General features: G+C 48.7%; 1 protein-coding gene across 5 annotated transcripts in view; it reads right to left on the reverse strand.

Moving 5' to 3' along the window:
* Positions 1-13,909, reverse strand: part of FHL2 (four and a half LIM domains 2) — a 65,439-nt gene that overhangs the window by 16,046 nt on the left and 35,484 nt on the right. For 3 of the 5 annotated variants that reach the window (XM_025869086.2, XM_025869084.2, XM_025869085.2), the window contains exon 2: positions 6,103-6,282. In XM_025869086.2, coding sequence (XP_025724871.1) covers positions 6,103-6,258 — 156 coding nt within the window. In that variant the 5' untranslated portion in view covers positions 6,259-6,282. Of the gene's footprint in view, positions 1-6,102; positions 6,283-8,877; positions 8,966-13,909 lie in introns of those variants that run through there. The other 2 variants (XM_073897920.1, XM_073897921.1) reach the window with 2 other exon arrangements.

Consider the following 13,909-nt stretch of genomic DNA (forward strand, 5'->3'; position numbering starts at 1 on the left):
AAAAACTAGGTTTTGACTATTACACAGCAGGCAGAAAAGCCTTTGCAGATGTTAGGTGGGTGCCCTCTGTGCAGACCAGACGCCTCGGCAGGACTGCCCCTGTGGAAAAGCTGCAAGCATTTTCCATGCTCCATGACTCGCCCAAAGCCTGGCTGAGAAGAGAAGCCCAGGGAGGGCTTGAGGACCGAGGGGAGGCAGTCCCAGGCCTCGCACTGCATGTGGGCTCTGCCCAGGACATCGGCATCGACAGAAGGGCTACACAGCGTGTTAGTGAGACAAGAAGGAAAGGAAATACGGGTTCAAGGAAACTTGACTTCCCGGGCTGATCTTCAAAAAACTGAGGGAGAAACCTCTACGGGTGACATCATGACAGCAAAGCCAAGACGTCACCATGGTCTCCACCCCGCTTCGCGAGGCCCCAGATGGGAGGAAGGAATGGCGGAGTGGTCGGCGTGCATGGACAGCCGCAGAAAACTCGTTTCAATGTTCTCATGGGTCGGAAGCACCACAGACACCCATTCTTCCTCCAGTGAACCTGAGTGCACGGCAGCTACAGGTGAAGCTGGTGTGCTGGCAGTCATGGCACCAGAATGTGCTCCTCCCTGCTCGGGGTACCAGCCACGTGGCTTCACTAGACCTCAGGCATCAACGTGAGCCCTCCGGACCTTCCAAAGCCCAGGGCCCAGCCCGTCACACCTCTGCGCCCCAGCCCACGTCGGGCCTGGCCCTGGAAGGCCCTGCCCCGGCTCTCCGACTGGCAGAACCCTGCTCAGCTGTAAGGCCCAGCCTGCATGCCACCTGCTCTGAGAGCTGCCCCGGCTGGGGGGGGGGCGGTCATTGCCCGCCCCCAGTGAGCCCACCGCGGCCACGCGCCTGTGTCAACAGCTTTCTCAAAATCCTGCATGGAAAGCCTTACCTAACTCATTCCGCTATCAGGTTTCCCTGTAATTCTTTCTTGGGCTCCCAGCTTGTGCTCTCTTTGGAAGTCGGAGTTAAGCTAATAAATTCATGTCCCAGCTTCCTCTTGGACTCACTTCTTAAGAAAGCCCACAATAGAGAGGAAGTGAGAAAAGACTTTATGGCAAGAGGACGGTAACTAAACCCTGCCAGTTCGGCTTTCTGAGGGCACGCCGAGGCTTCTGGCCAAGATGACATTCTCCTCTGAGTCTCGGCGTGGGGCAGGATTTTAGGGACAGGAGTCCCCGGAGCTGAGAGGTGGGCTGGCAACTACCCACCCAAAGGCCCCGAGGCTATTACAGCAGACCACACCTGCGTGCCTGGCCCCGAGCTTCACGTCACACTGAATCCTTCTCCCAAAGTCTTGGTACCTGGAGGCCCTTCTCCTTTCTTGCGTGCACAGCTCCAGAGAGATGGTTAGTTTTCGTTCTTAGGACCAACTAGTGCATCTGGCTTAATTCTGTTATGTATCGAGTACACCGCGCGGTCCCCAAAGGCCACAGTTTCAATGCTGGAGGTACAAGTTTAAGAAGTATAGACTCACTGACATTGAAGAACCTCAAAATGTCCTTGAAACATCGTGGTTTTAAAGTCCTCTAGAGGGAGTGAAGGAGAAGGAAAGAGAAAGAGAGAGAGAAAGAAAGGATAGCTCTTTTACACATCCCAGAAAACATACCAAGGCTAATTTTGTGCTCATGGAAATGTCATAAATTGCAGTAAAATGTTGATAAACAATGTAAGATTAGGCCCGAACACTTCCTTTCAGATCTCATTATTTTTCCACTTCAGAAACATTCCTAATATGGGAAAACCTCGTTGCCTGGCTCCGAACTTGCCCTCACTGAGACTCCAGCTGAGCCAGGGGGACAAGCAGGTGGCTGGCGGGACCCTCGAGCCCTCAGCTAGCTGAAGATGGCCCCAGGGCGGGGGCGGGCAGCAGGGCTGCTCAGACTGAGGCTGGTGCTGGGGCCACCCCTCCTGGGCTGGGGGAAGTTCAGATGTGAATTTCCCAAACCCACCCCTCCTCAAATCCCCGCGATTTCACTTGATAAATAGATTCTCAGAGCCCTTCACGCTCTGCACTTTGAACAGATATCCGATGCTTTGAGACTGCCAGGGTATCATGTTTTCAACCTCATGTTCCTTCAAATACTTAAGAACAAAGGTCCCGAAGAACGGATGGTGGCAGAAAAGACACCGCTCGCCCTGTGGCGCCCCGTCTCAGGTGTCCCAAACGTGGTAACTCACCTTAATTCCCTCGACAGTCGCGAGGCAGGCCACCCCCGTTCCAGACGTGGAAACAGAGACTTATAGGCGACATAAATGTCTCCACGCCTCAGCTGACAGAAGGTGGACCCAGGCATGTGTGGCTCGAGGCCCACCCTGGCAGGGGGAGGTGTCGCTGCTGAGTGTGGCGTGCCCCCCTTTTTTTTCTCAGGGCCTGAGAAGTCCTTCCTGCGTGACCCACTTGGTGGGCCTCGTTCCCAGCTCTGAGGATCCTGCTGCCTTCATTTCCCTCTAGAAACAGATTTTTCTCTTACGGGAGGATGTGCACATAAATAGACATATTTTCAGTGCTCATTACAAACACTGCAGACAAATTACTTGGAAACTCTAAAAAGATGCTTCACTCACTAAGCACTTAAAAATCACCTCCACAAATAAAAAAGTGCGGGGTGTGGGAGTTGGACTGTGAGGACGGGTCTGGAACGTGTCTGGAATAGTAGCCTTTCCCACAACGGCCCAGAGGCGGGGCGGGGGAGGCCCGAGTCCTGCCCGAGGGCAGGACCCACAGGTGTTTCCAATCGGGCCTCATGCCTCCTAAACCGGCCATCGGCCGTGGTCAGGAGACTTCGAGAAGTATAGCAGAGACAGCTAGATTTCACGTGTTGGGGTAAGAGCCTCTGCCTCCCCTTTCAGTCCCCTGGCTGTCTTCAGTCCAAGGACCCCAGAGATTTTCTGATCCTTGAGAACTTTACAGACGTTCGCTGAGAAACTTACAGTTTGGTGGGTGGGCTTGTGCCAAACTGATTATCATTTCGATGTTTCCCACTTAATTACTCAGAAGCTGGAAAGTATGTCCTAGAAACACACTGAGCTAGCGATATTTCCCACTTAATTACTCAGAAGCTGGAAAGTATGTTCTAGAAACACACTGAGCTAGCCATGCAGCCCAGAGTTTGTTCAAGTCCCTGATTTGTGAAGTGCACAGTAGTAGCAGCTGTCTTGAGTTAGGGGCCCCACCTACATTTTCCTTAGTTTCTTGATTTTTTTGAAGCCCAGAACATAAGTAGAGCCATCCAAAAATATCTGTCATCGGGCCAAAAATTTTCTTTGCTAGTATCCACAGACGTCCAAGAAAAATTTCAGGAACAGGGTAATGTGAGAGGAGCATGAAAGTTTATTTGCATTACCTGTTCTCACCTATTCCACTGGTCCTAAAATGAATGATTTCTCCCCTTTGAGAGCACAACATCTCCCCAGAGTAACTAAACAGAAATAGCAAATACAACTAAGTGCATAGAAACGTTTTCAAACCTATGTGAGCTAACTACCGAAACAGGTCCTGAAGTCCCAACTATATCACATAAAAGTCAATACCCGCAAAATGAGCCTGATTCCCACTGGCGTGCCAAGATTTTAAGTCTATACACACTCATGTGTCCTTCAGAGGAGAAGCTGCGTGGGGCTCCTGGTGCCTCTATTTTAAGCCCAGGGAAGGGCCACCAGATCTGCCAGCTCAAGTGGTTCTATCGAGTGCCCTACCTGCCAGGACTTTGGGCTTTACTTCCTGAAATAACAGGAATGTTTTTCCTATCATTGCTTCCTCCCCAAAGTCAATGACATAATGACTTCTGACGGTCAAGCAAACCATTCCAAATATACAAGAGCCCCAAAGAGCCAAGGCGAACTTCAAGGAAGCATCCCTTTTCCTTCCACAATGCAGAAAGCCACATGGCATAACTCCACGTATAGTAACACGTGAATCGGGGTTGAAAAGTTCAACATGATTAATGCCTAGCTTTGTAGCAGTCTTGTTGATTTTGGCCCCGTTTGGGGGATTCTTGTTTATCTGCTCATCAAGTGTGTGCCGAAGGGTAACTAGTTTTAAGGGTCTTTGCACTAAATCGTATTGGAGAAATGAGAAGGGACTGCTCTTTTGTTTTTACTTTAGCCACCGGTCAAGGATGACTAGCCCCAAATATCCAAAACGTGTCCTCTAAACCAGGGTTATTCTTTGTCCAAATAATATCTGAGCTTTTCACCTACTTAAGCCCATTCCAGGTTAAATTTTTAAAAGAGATCACTTTTTTCCCCTCTGTCTCTTGGTTCTTCTTCAAACCAGACATTTTTATTGATGTTCCCATAATGCAAACTGACCTAGAGGGAGGGCGAAGCTCCCAGGGGGTGTGTGGAGGGAACGTGTTGCAGAAAGAATAGGGAAGTAGTCAAATGGAGTTTATGAGACCACCGGCTGCTATTCGGAATGCTGAGGCTTGGGATCCACCTGCGGTAACAACTTCATCACGTTGGCACCTGTTTTATCTGCATTTCATAAAGGGGAAGATGCGCACAGAGGGGTCAAGTAATCAGCGCAAGCTTACACAGCTAGTGAGACACAGAGCCAGGACTAGAACCGGGCAGTTTGGGGTCAGAGCATTTATGCCTGGCCTCAGAAATAAAGGAACAGGGACCAAGAGCCTTCTAAGAACCCACGAGGGACAGTGAGACCTACATCAGACAGCGCTAGAGACCGGACAGTATCTCGCTTTTTAGACAAGCCAGATCAGCCACTTTTTGCTCAGGGCAGCCCCACCTCCGCACATTCTGAAGTTTACGTAGGACTGCAGCTGCTCGGGTTCTTTTAGGCAGGGCTCTCTGATTCCGTGGCCAAAAGTTATGTGGCTGTGGCCTGGTTTTAAGTGGCCCAGGCTGCCGAGCCTTTGTCTCTGCTTGGGGCCAAGGCTGCCCTCCACACAGGATGGAAGTTATGACCCAACTGTCACCAAATACCCAGCAGCAGAAACTGATGGTGCGGCCCTCCACTTCCGGCCCTTCCTGGGAATGACGTGACAGAGGAAAGAAAATGTCACACCCGCGTGCTGGCTGGGTCACAACTGCCCGATGCAGGCACGGCCTGACCCGGTCGGGCAGCAGCTACGTACAGATGTTCATGACCACGAAGAGAGCAGCAAAGCTCCCCGCAGAGTGCACGGGAAGAGAACGGCAAAGGGATACCAAGATGCCCCGAATCGCCTTGAAGTCCATTCAGCTGGGGATTCCTTTGGAGCTCCCCAAGGGACCCCAGTGTGTACCAATTCTGTGGCTCCGAGGAGGGCAGCCCCTTAAAGTCTTATCAAGTGTGTCTTAGCAACTGGTTAGCAGGTGAAGATATCAGAGATCTTAGCAACATGGGCGCACCTCCAGGTGGACTTCCGGGTGGTCCACGTTGGACTAAGATGTGCTGAGAAGCGCAGGCCAGGGTCCTCAGCACTCAACCCCGGCCAGTCAGCACGAATGGCCCGCAGCCTCCTCTGAATCTGTTGTTGCCATCCACAGAGGGAAAGCTGGTCCCTTAGGCATGAGCCTTTCCCCTTGAAAAAGAAACGCTACCAATCCTGATCTTCTCCCACTGAGAAGAGAGCCCCTAATGCTCCAATGAAGTTAGCGCTTTACCTGCCCATTTATCGGGGAATCTGTTCCGGGTCACTCATGTGCACATTCACTCACCCATTATTGACTCAGGGGCACCTGCTGCTCCTGAGTCAGCACGGGGCAAACATGAGTGAGACGGCGTCGCCCTCTAGAAAGCCACAGTACTGGGAGGCGGCGGGCGGGGGTGGGGTGGGGGTGGTGTTCGATCAGGACACCAATAGCCACAACCTAAGCAGTGTGCTCAGGACACAGCGTGAATGTCCTGGAAATGCACTCTCCAAGTGCTACGGAATTGGGAGTGGAAGGAGGAGGCTCCGAAAAACTTCTTGGCCGGAGGGGAGAAGCCCATCAGAGGGGGCTCAAGAGATGGAATTAAATAGGCACTAAGGGTCAGAGCTTCGGCACAAACCACACAAAAATCCGTGGTTTCTGGGGAGCACTGAGGGATCCCGGAGTAGCGGGCGCTACCTGGGGGAGGCCCAGGGGTACCTTGCAGTCACAGCCGATGGGCTTCCCACACTCCTCGCAAGTGTTGGCAAAGAGGGCCTCAAAGCATGCCACGCAGTAGGGGCTCTCCTCTCTCAGGATATACTTCTTGCCGAAGAGAGATTCTTCGCAATGGTGGCAGTCAAAGCGCTCAGTCATCGTGACGCCCGGCTCTTCAACAGCCTGTCAACAAGAAGAGAAAGAGCAGGTTCCTGTGAGCACACTTGCGATGTCGTCCTGCTGTCTGTTGTCACCTTTAGCCAAGGGATGGGATCCCTTCTGGGTGAAGAACTGAAACCTCCCCCTTTTTAAGATTATTTATTTATTTATTTGAGAGAGAGAGAGAGAGAGAGAGAGCAGAGTGAGCGAGAACATGAGCTGGGGGGAGAGGCAGAGAGAGAGAGAGGGAGAGAAGCAGACACCCTGCGGAGCAGGGAGCCCGATGCGGGACTCGATCCCAGGACCCTGGGATCATGACCTGAGCGGAAGGCAGACGCTTAACCGACTGGGCCACCCAGGTGCCCCTGAAACTCACCCTTTTAACAGTTGTGATTTTCAGCAATACTTACAAAAAAAAAAAAAAAAAGCCTGGGGGCAGTTTTGTTGTTTGAATGCATTTCACTTCCTTCAAAGTCCCTACTGTTGACCCTGTCACAGAAAGGTATGTGGGCTCTGGATCCAGGGTGAGCCAGCATTAGAGCTCTCATCCTGGCAGGGCTGTGTGTCCGCTTCAAACGTGATGCTGCCTTACATCTTCCCTTTCTCGCTGCCCCCAAAATAGACAGGCTGGGATAGAAACAATATGTTCATTTCTATAAAAAGATTTTCCACGATTTTCCCTTTATGATGCATAAATTTGAAGAGTAAGAAACCACAGTGTCCAGAAGGAGGGGGTGTCGGAGTTGGTAAACCTGAGAGGCCAAAAGAACATTCCCCTTGACCTTGATGTGACATTGGGAAGCACAATCTGCCCTTGCACTAGAAAAACTGCCCTATGTCCCTGGGGAATTATCCTTCTGCTGCGCAGGTATCCAGATAACAGGATAAAGGGAAAGCCTGGCTCCCAAAAACAGATCATCACGCAGTGGGAAAGGCAGTGACCATGGTCAATGGCTCTCCAGGCAGCCCCTCAAGCCTTTCAGAGAGGAACAGGAATGCATCTCCGTGCCAGTCACCCTGCACTTTTTCCAGGGTGCGCATAGAGTGTGCAGGGGTGGGGTGGGGGATGAGGAGGGGGTGGAGGGAGGTGGGTTCTCAGCCTCAAGTGCTGTCCCCATACAAACTTGCTGAAACGAACGAGGTCATGGGCGTACTTGGTGTGCAGATGTGCCCCCGGGGTGTTAAAAACACGGACTCAGTCTTCTTCAGGAATATGTTCTCAAGTGGCAATATTTAATTTGCTAAAAGTAAAAAGTTTTACAAATTGTTCACTAGGGAGACTGACTATGTAACTCTGAGCCATGTTTTGCGAACTCTAATTACACTTGGTTCGATGTTCAGTGCTTTCAAACCAGGTAAGAGTGAAATTCCAGGATAGCCTGTGGTGTAAATAAAATATTGCTGCCTGGTTTATGGTAACAGCAAATTTGATAGTGTTTATTAATTTTGTGCTCTTGTGTATACAAGGTCCTGAAAACGGTAAGCAAAGAAAGAAATATCCTTCAAGCCTCTGTACTTGGTGATTTCTGTGTTTATAGAACAATTTTTTCCAAGAGTATTAAACATGCAGCTGGACCCATGTGGCAGGATCTAGCCTTCTAAATTGCTCTTCCTGGAGTTAAAGAAAACATTGTCTGGACAATTCTTGTGATAACATTACAAGATGAGGCTCTTGTGCATTTGAATTATTCTTCTGAAACCCAATGTATAAATATCCTTTGTACTCAGGCCACCTCGGGTTGAGGCAGTTACGTTGGCAGAAGATTCAGTGTTTTCCTGCAATTCCTTAGTTACTGGTCCTTGAAAGTGGCAATTGTTTATGTCATCACAATTGAGAACTCTCTTTCCAACATATACATTTTCCAATAAAGGCTGCCATTTACCTGTGGGGAACTGGACACTGATTGCCTGTTCTTCTCACAAAAATAAAAGAATAATGATTTGAGAATTTGAAATATGAACAACAAAAGGAGACAGAGCTATCAAGTAGAATTTTAAAAGCTGGAAACAATTCCTGAGATTATCTACAACTACCTCGTTTTATGGATGGAGAAACCAGGGCCCAAGAATATTAGTGAAAAAAGAAGATCCACTTGAGCGTTCCCCAGAAAAGCCATCTTTTTTGCAATCTAAGTCAAAAAGTGGTTCCGTGGGGGCTCAAAGTACAGATCCTGCTAGGGGCGGGATGCAGACTATACCAGTCATCTCTTCAGAGATCATTTCTATGTTCTTGAGCCAGTGAAACGGGTGAACTTTTTTCATCAACGTAATGATCACGATGTTGCTCGTGTACCTGGCAGATATGTTTTCAACTCCCTAGTTCCACGGGACTGGGACAGAAATAATCTAACGGAGTAAACTCTGAGAAGAAGGAAGCCCCTGCATCTAGTCAAAGTACGACGGAGGCTCTCTGGGGACAAATGTCGTCAGCCCTGATGCCTCCTCCCTGCAGGACTAGCGCAGCGGCGGCCACCTGCCCAGAGGGACTGAAGGAGAGATTCTCCTGTCGGTGGAGTTCTCTCCCATCTGGTTCCTTATCTTCTCTAAGAAGTCACTTCAATTCTAAGGGTTAGGAGAGCACTTCTGTCAAACCAATGTGTTAAGGTGTAAAATGAGCACCCATCACCGAGGAGGAACACGGCCGAATAACACTTGATCTGAGAAGGTCCTCTTCAGGATTCCCAGAGAATTACATGAAGCACAGACCCTGAAAGTCAAAAGAAGTAGACCAAAAGCTAAAATAAAAAACGAAGGGCTTCCCTTCTATCACAAAGTATTTAACACCAAGTCTCTCTTAAGTAGATGCTACCAAATAGAATATTCTTTTTTAAAAAGTGTGTATTTAAACTTATATTATCAATCTTAAGCTTCTTTTTAATGGGAAAAACATATCTATCGTCCTACATTAAAAGGTCCCCATGAATTTGCATTTTTTAATCCTATAGAACACCTGATTATTTATTCATTCCAGAAGCATCAGTTGAGCTGGAACTGTGTGTCAGATGGTATGCAAAATGCTAGAGATACAAAGATGAACACAATACAGGCCCTCCCTGAAGGAACTTGTAGTCTAGGAGGAAAACCGATAGCCAGTTGACCCTTGAAAATCCAACACCTGAGCCATCAAAAATCCACATACAACTTTTGGCTCCCCCAAAACCTAACTACGAATAGCCTACCGTTGGCCGGAAGTCTTGCCAATACAAATAGTCGATGAACACATACTTGTATATTATATGTATTATACACTGTATTCTTACAATAAAGTAAGCTAGAGAAAAGAAAACGCCATTTAGAAAATCACAAGGAAAAGAAAATACATTTACTGTAGTGTACTATGTTTACTGGGGAAAAAAAAAATCTGTGTGTAAGTGGACCCGCGTGGTTCAAACCCCTGTTGCTCAAGGGTCAATGGTGTATCAAACAGATTATAAAGCTCCACACTCAGGGCACTGACAGAGAGACACAGAGGGTCCCATGGGAAGGCAGGGCAGGCTCCCCAGAGATGTCTCCCTGCACTGAACAAGGATAAGCCAGGTGATCCTGCGGGCCGACGGGCAGATGGCAGAGGCGTGATGAGGAGCAGAGGCCGATCAGCACAGGAAGCTGAGAAGGTAGTCAAAGAAAGGAGGGCCTGCACTCTTGCCCGTGAACTTGGCTCTGCCCTGTAGACAACGGGTATCATCATGAGGCCCAGCTGAGAGTTTACTGGGTGAAGTCCCAATTTTGCCACGTGGGGGTGAGAAGGACAAAACTCAAGGGCAGTGACTCTTTAAACGTGTTTCCAGGGTGTCGGGGTCTACTTCTGAGTCATTTCTTTAAATAAAAATAGGACATCTTGGATCTGTAAGGATTCTCATTCAACCTGCTCGAGTACTATCGCCTCCCCTGTCTGAAGCTCCGCATCCTCCTGACAGGTTAGCCCAGGGTCCCGTCCATCATGTGGGACCCAGAAGTGCTCCGAGCAGTGAGCTGCGGCATGCAAGGAGGCACCTGAGCACGAGGCGTGGCTGCTGACTTGCTATTTCCTTGAACTCCATTTGGAGTTGTCCAAATGACTGTGTTCTGGAGTTCTCCTCCCTGAACTCCCTGCCCAGGGCTAACTCAGGCTCTGATGTCATTCCCCCTTGGGCTCTGAGCAAGTAGGATATTTGACAAAGCTGGCTAGTAGGGGGCAGGGGTGGCTCCAGGCTCCGATAACTGCTCTGGGTGAGGTGAGCCCCGGGGCACCGAGGGCTGGGTTGCAGGCGGGGAGGCACCAGACTCTTTCTCAGGGTTGGGGTCTCCCGAGGGCCCGGCTTTGGGGCAGGTAGAGAAAGAAAGGTTCCTGGGGCCCTGGAGCAGTGATGCCCAGGCTCACCTACCGACAACATTATTATTTTACGTCCCCAGGCTTATAAATGAGGGTTAGTTTTATCTGTAGATTTAAAAACCGTGAAACAAAGTTCAAGCAGGGGGGGAGGGGGTGGGGAAGAGTCAGAGCTGGGCACACCTAAGAGAAACACAGAGAATGGGAAGGGGAAGGAGAGAGTAAGGAGAAGTAGAGAGATGGAAAGAGGCAGGAGAAAGAAAGGAGGGTAAAGAAGGTAGAAAGACACAAGAATGCTAGGAGCCAGAAGCTCATGCACTTTCTTTTCTTTCCTTTTTTTAACCAGAGAGATGTCTTGGGTATACAGGGAGGAGGCTGGCCAGCCCATGAGTGCAAGGTACCTGGCCTGTCCTTCCCAGAGGGAGGCCTGGTGGGCCCCAGGGGCTTGCCTAAAAAGGCCTGAGTTGCAAAAGAGGTCTCCCTTAAGCATTGTTTTCAAAGCTCCATTCAGATACTGACTTTGATCTGACCCCAGAGATGCCATTTTCCTCCACCTCCTCCTCAAGACCCAAGTATTTCTCTGTATCAGCTCTGCTTTACAACCGTTTCTAATGTAGTCAGTTCTTAAAAAGAAATCTGCAAATATTCCCAAATCCTTCCCACAACACGAGCAACAGCGTCAGTAAGTCAGTCTCTGCTGAAACCACATCCACCTTTAAATGACCCCGGTGGGAAATTCCATTGCTTATCAACAGTCAGGACTTTTTGGAGAGAATTCAGAAAATCAGCCCGCTGCATGTGGGCTCTTTTCAAAAAGAATGTATTTAAAAATGCAATGTTTTCATGCCACCATGCGACACCGTGACCACCTGTGTCCCCCTCTGAGCCATAAGCGCCGTGAAGGTAGGGATATTGCTGGGGTCTTGCCATCAGGTGATAAACACAGGGTCAGCCGCTTGATAAATACTGTTGGAATGAATGGACAAATGGATGGGGAGTACAAACATGTGGGCAAAAATCAAGAATGAAAATGAGGAATGTTTTATGTGAACCATCCCCTTTGCATACCAAACCTGAAATGTAATGTGGTTTGGCATCCAACGCTCTTAAAATTTCTAATGTAACAGACCCCGAGCTTCATTCCTTCTCCTGTGTCTCTGGCCTCTTTCCCCCTTCCAGATAAACTGCTGCTTCCACAGCGGGTAGACTCTTTCTTATTGTGTTTGGAGTCTACACCCCTGTGAACACACAGCTGCACCTCCAGGAGAGGCCTGGTCAGGTCAAGGAGCAAAAACCAGCCAGATGCTTCCACGCATCTCTGCGAAGAATGTGCTAGATCCCCTGACAGGCTCCAGATATCAAGGAAAGGCCCTGGATGTTCTGCAGGGACACAGCTTGCCTATAAATCCAACATCCTCTGTCCAAGGGCTTGGGCTCTCACCCCTGCAACTGTAGCCAGAGAGTAGCACACACACTTTGCTTTCCTGTGCATAGACGTATGGACGCACAAACAGGGTTCACCTCTAACACTCTATTAGTCTAGCTAAACGGTTTCTTTTAAATAAAAATTCCGGTGAACAAAAGAGAGGTGCAAGTTCAAGGAGTTTGCTATTTTAAAGAATATAGGTATGTATTTAGAATCAACTTGAAATTGATTTTATTTTATTTATTTATTTGAGAGAGAGCATGAGAGAGAGCATGAGTGGGGGAAGAAGCAGACGGAGAGGGAGAGGCAGACTCCCCACTGAGTAAGGAGCCCAACATGGGGCTCGGGACTCAATGATCCCAGGACCCTGAGATCATGACCTGAGCCTAAGGCAGACGCTTAACTGACTGAGCCACCTAGGCGCCGTGAAATTGATTTTTAGATGCTTGGTAAAATGTAAGATTGACTAGGCCTACTACTACGTGATAAACGTCTGGATTAATTTAATGAGGCTTTTCAGCGTATATGGGCAGGGGTCAGGGATGTTTTATAATTTGGTATAGAAACAGGTAACTTCCAAAAACTTAAAAAAAAAATCTTGATTTGTCTCTGATGGTTTTATGAAACATTCTGTGTTGAGGGGCGCCTGGGTGGCTCGGTCAGTTGGGCGGCCTGCACTTGATTTCAGCTAAGGTCATGATCTCCAGGTCCTGGGATGGAGTCCCAGCGTCGTCGGGCTCTGTGCTCAGTGGGGAGTCTGCTCAGGGGTTCTCTCTCTCCCTCTCCTTCTTTCCCCCACCCCCTTGGGCTCCCCCCTTTCTAAAATAAATAAATAAATCTTTGAAAAAAAGGGAACATTTTGTATGAGAGACAATGCGTGACTAAGGTAAACCACTATCTTCCAGATTATCTTTGGAATACTGAATAATGAAAAGAAATGGGAAAATAATAAATGCAAAGTTTCTGACCTTAAGTCCATGAATACAAGAATGATGATACTGGTTTGATGTCCTATAGCTTTTAAAACCAGTCAATAAGAATGTATTGAGTAACCACTATTCTCCACGTACTGTTTTAGATAGTGGGCGGCTGGACAAAAACATAGAATCTCTAAAAGAGTTCCAGAATAGTTCTAGCCCCAAAGAATTTAAATCACCTTTAAGATACCATCTTGTCATTTAATCTCAAAACATGTCAGTTCAGTCAACAAAAGACAAGCATAATTATGCCAGCTAGAATGGCAGGCTGACTCAGGCTCATAAATCACCCCAGTGAGGGGGCTTTGGGGGAGCCCCCCCCCATAGCTCTACCACCACCTTCCTGGGAACATGTGAACACATTATTTATGCTTTGTTTCCACAGGAACAAAATGAAATCTGCTCACTCTCTCTCATCAGTCTCCCCCAGTCTCCAAAAGGCAGCTCATTATTTACTTTCTGTCTGCCTGGCCTTCCATCTGCTACGAGCCCCAACCGGCCTCTTCCTATGGCGACGCCCAGTGTGTCCATGACGGGCTGGCTTCTTCCTTCTACCTGTCCTGTTCCTTCATGGTGCTGCTTTAGCACACTGCTTCGGGATCCTGTCAGGACAGGCTTGCACATCTCCGGCTTCCTTCTTCATTGGCTCGCTAATTCTCATTGGTTCCAAAAGTTGTATCATCAAACACGGACAGATCCATTTTCTTTTTGACTGTAAACCTAAATATCTCCAGACTTCAAGGATGCCCTGGGATATTCATTTTCTTTACCCACAAAAACAGGGCAGCTTCTTCTCTTACCGGCCCAGACATCACCTGCCTCACTTAGTACCACGAGCCTAAAGATCCTTAAGCCGCAGACTGACTCAGGGCAGGAAACGCACGGATTACGAAGGCCAAGGACGAGTGTGATGACACATGATGTCCAAGTGAGAATCAC

Source organism: Callorhinus ursinus, unplaced genomic scaffold (assembly GCF_003265705.2).
Source record: "Callorhinus ursinus isolate GAN/ISIS: 27379988/994484 unplaced genomic scaffold, GSC_fseal_2.0 scaffold10, whole genome shotgun sequence".
Classification (NCBI taxonomy): Eukaryota; Metazoa; Chordata; class Mammalia; order Carnivora; family Otariidae; genus Callorhinus; species Callorhinus ursinus.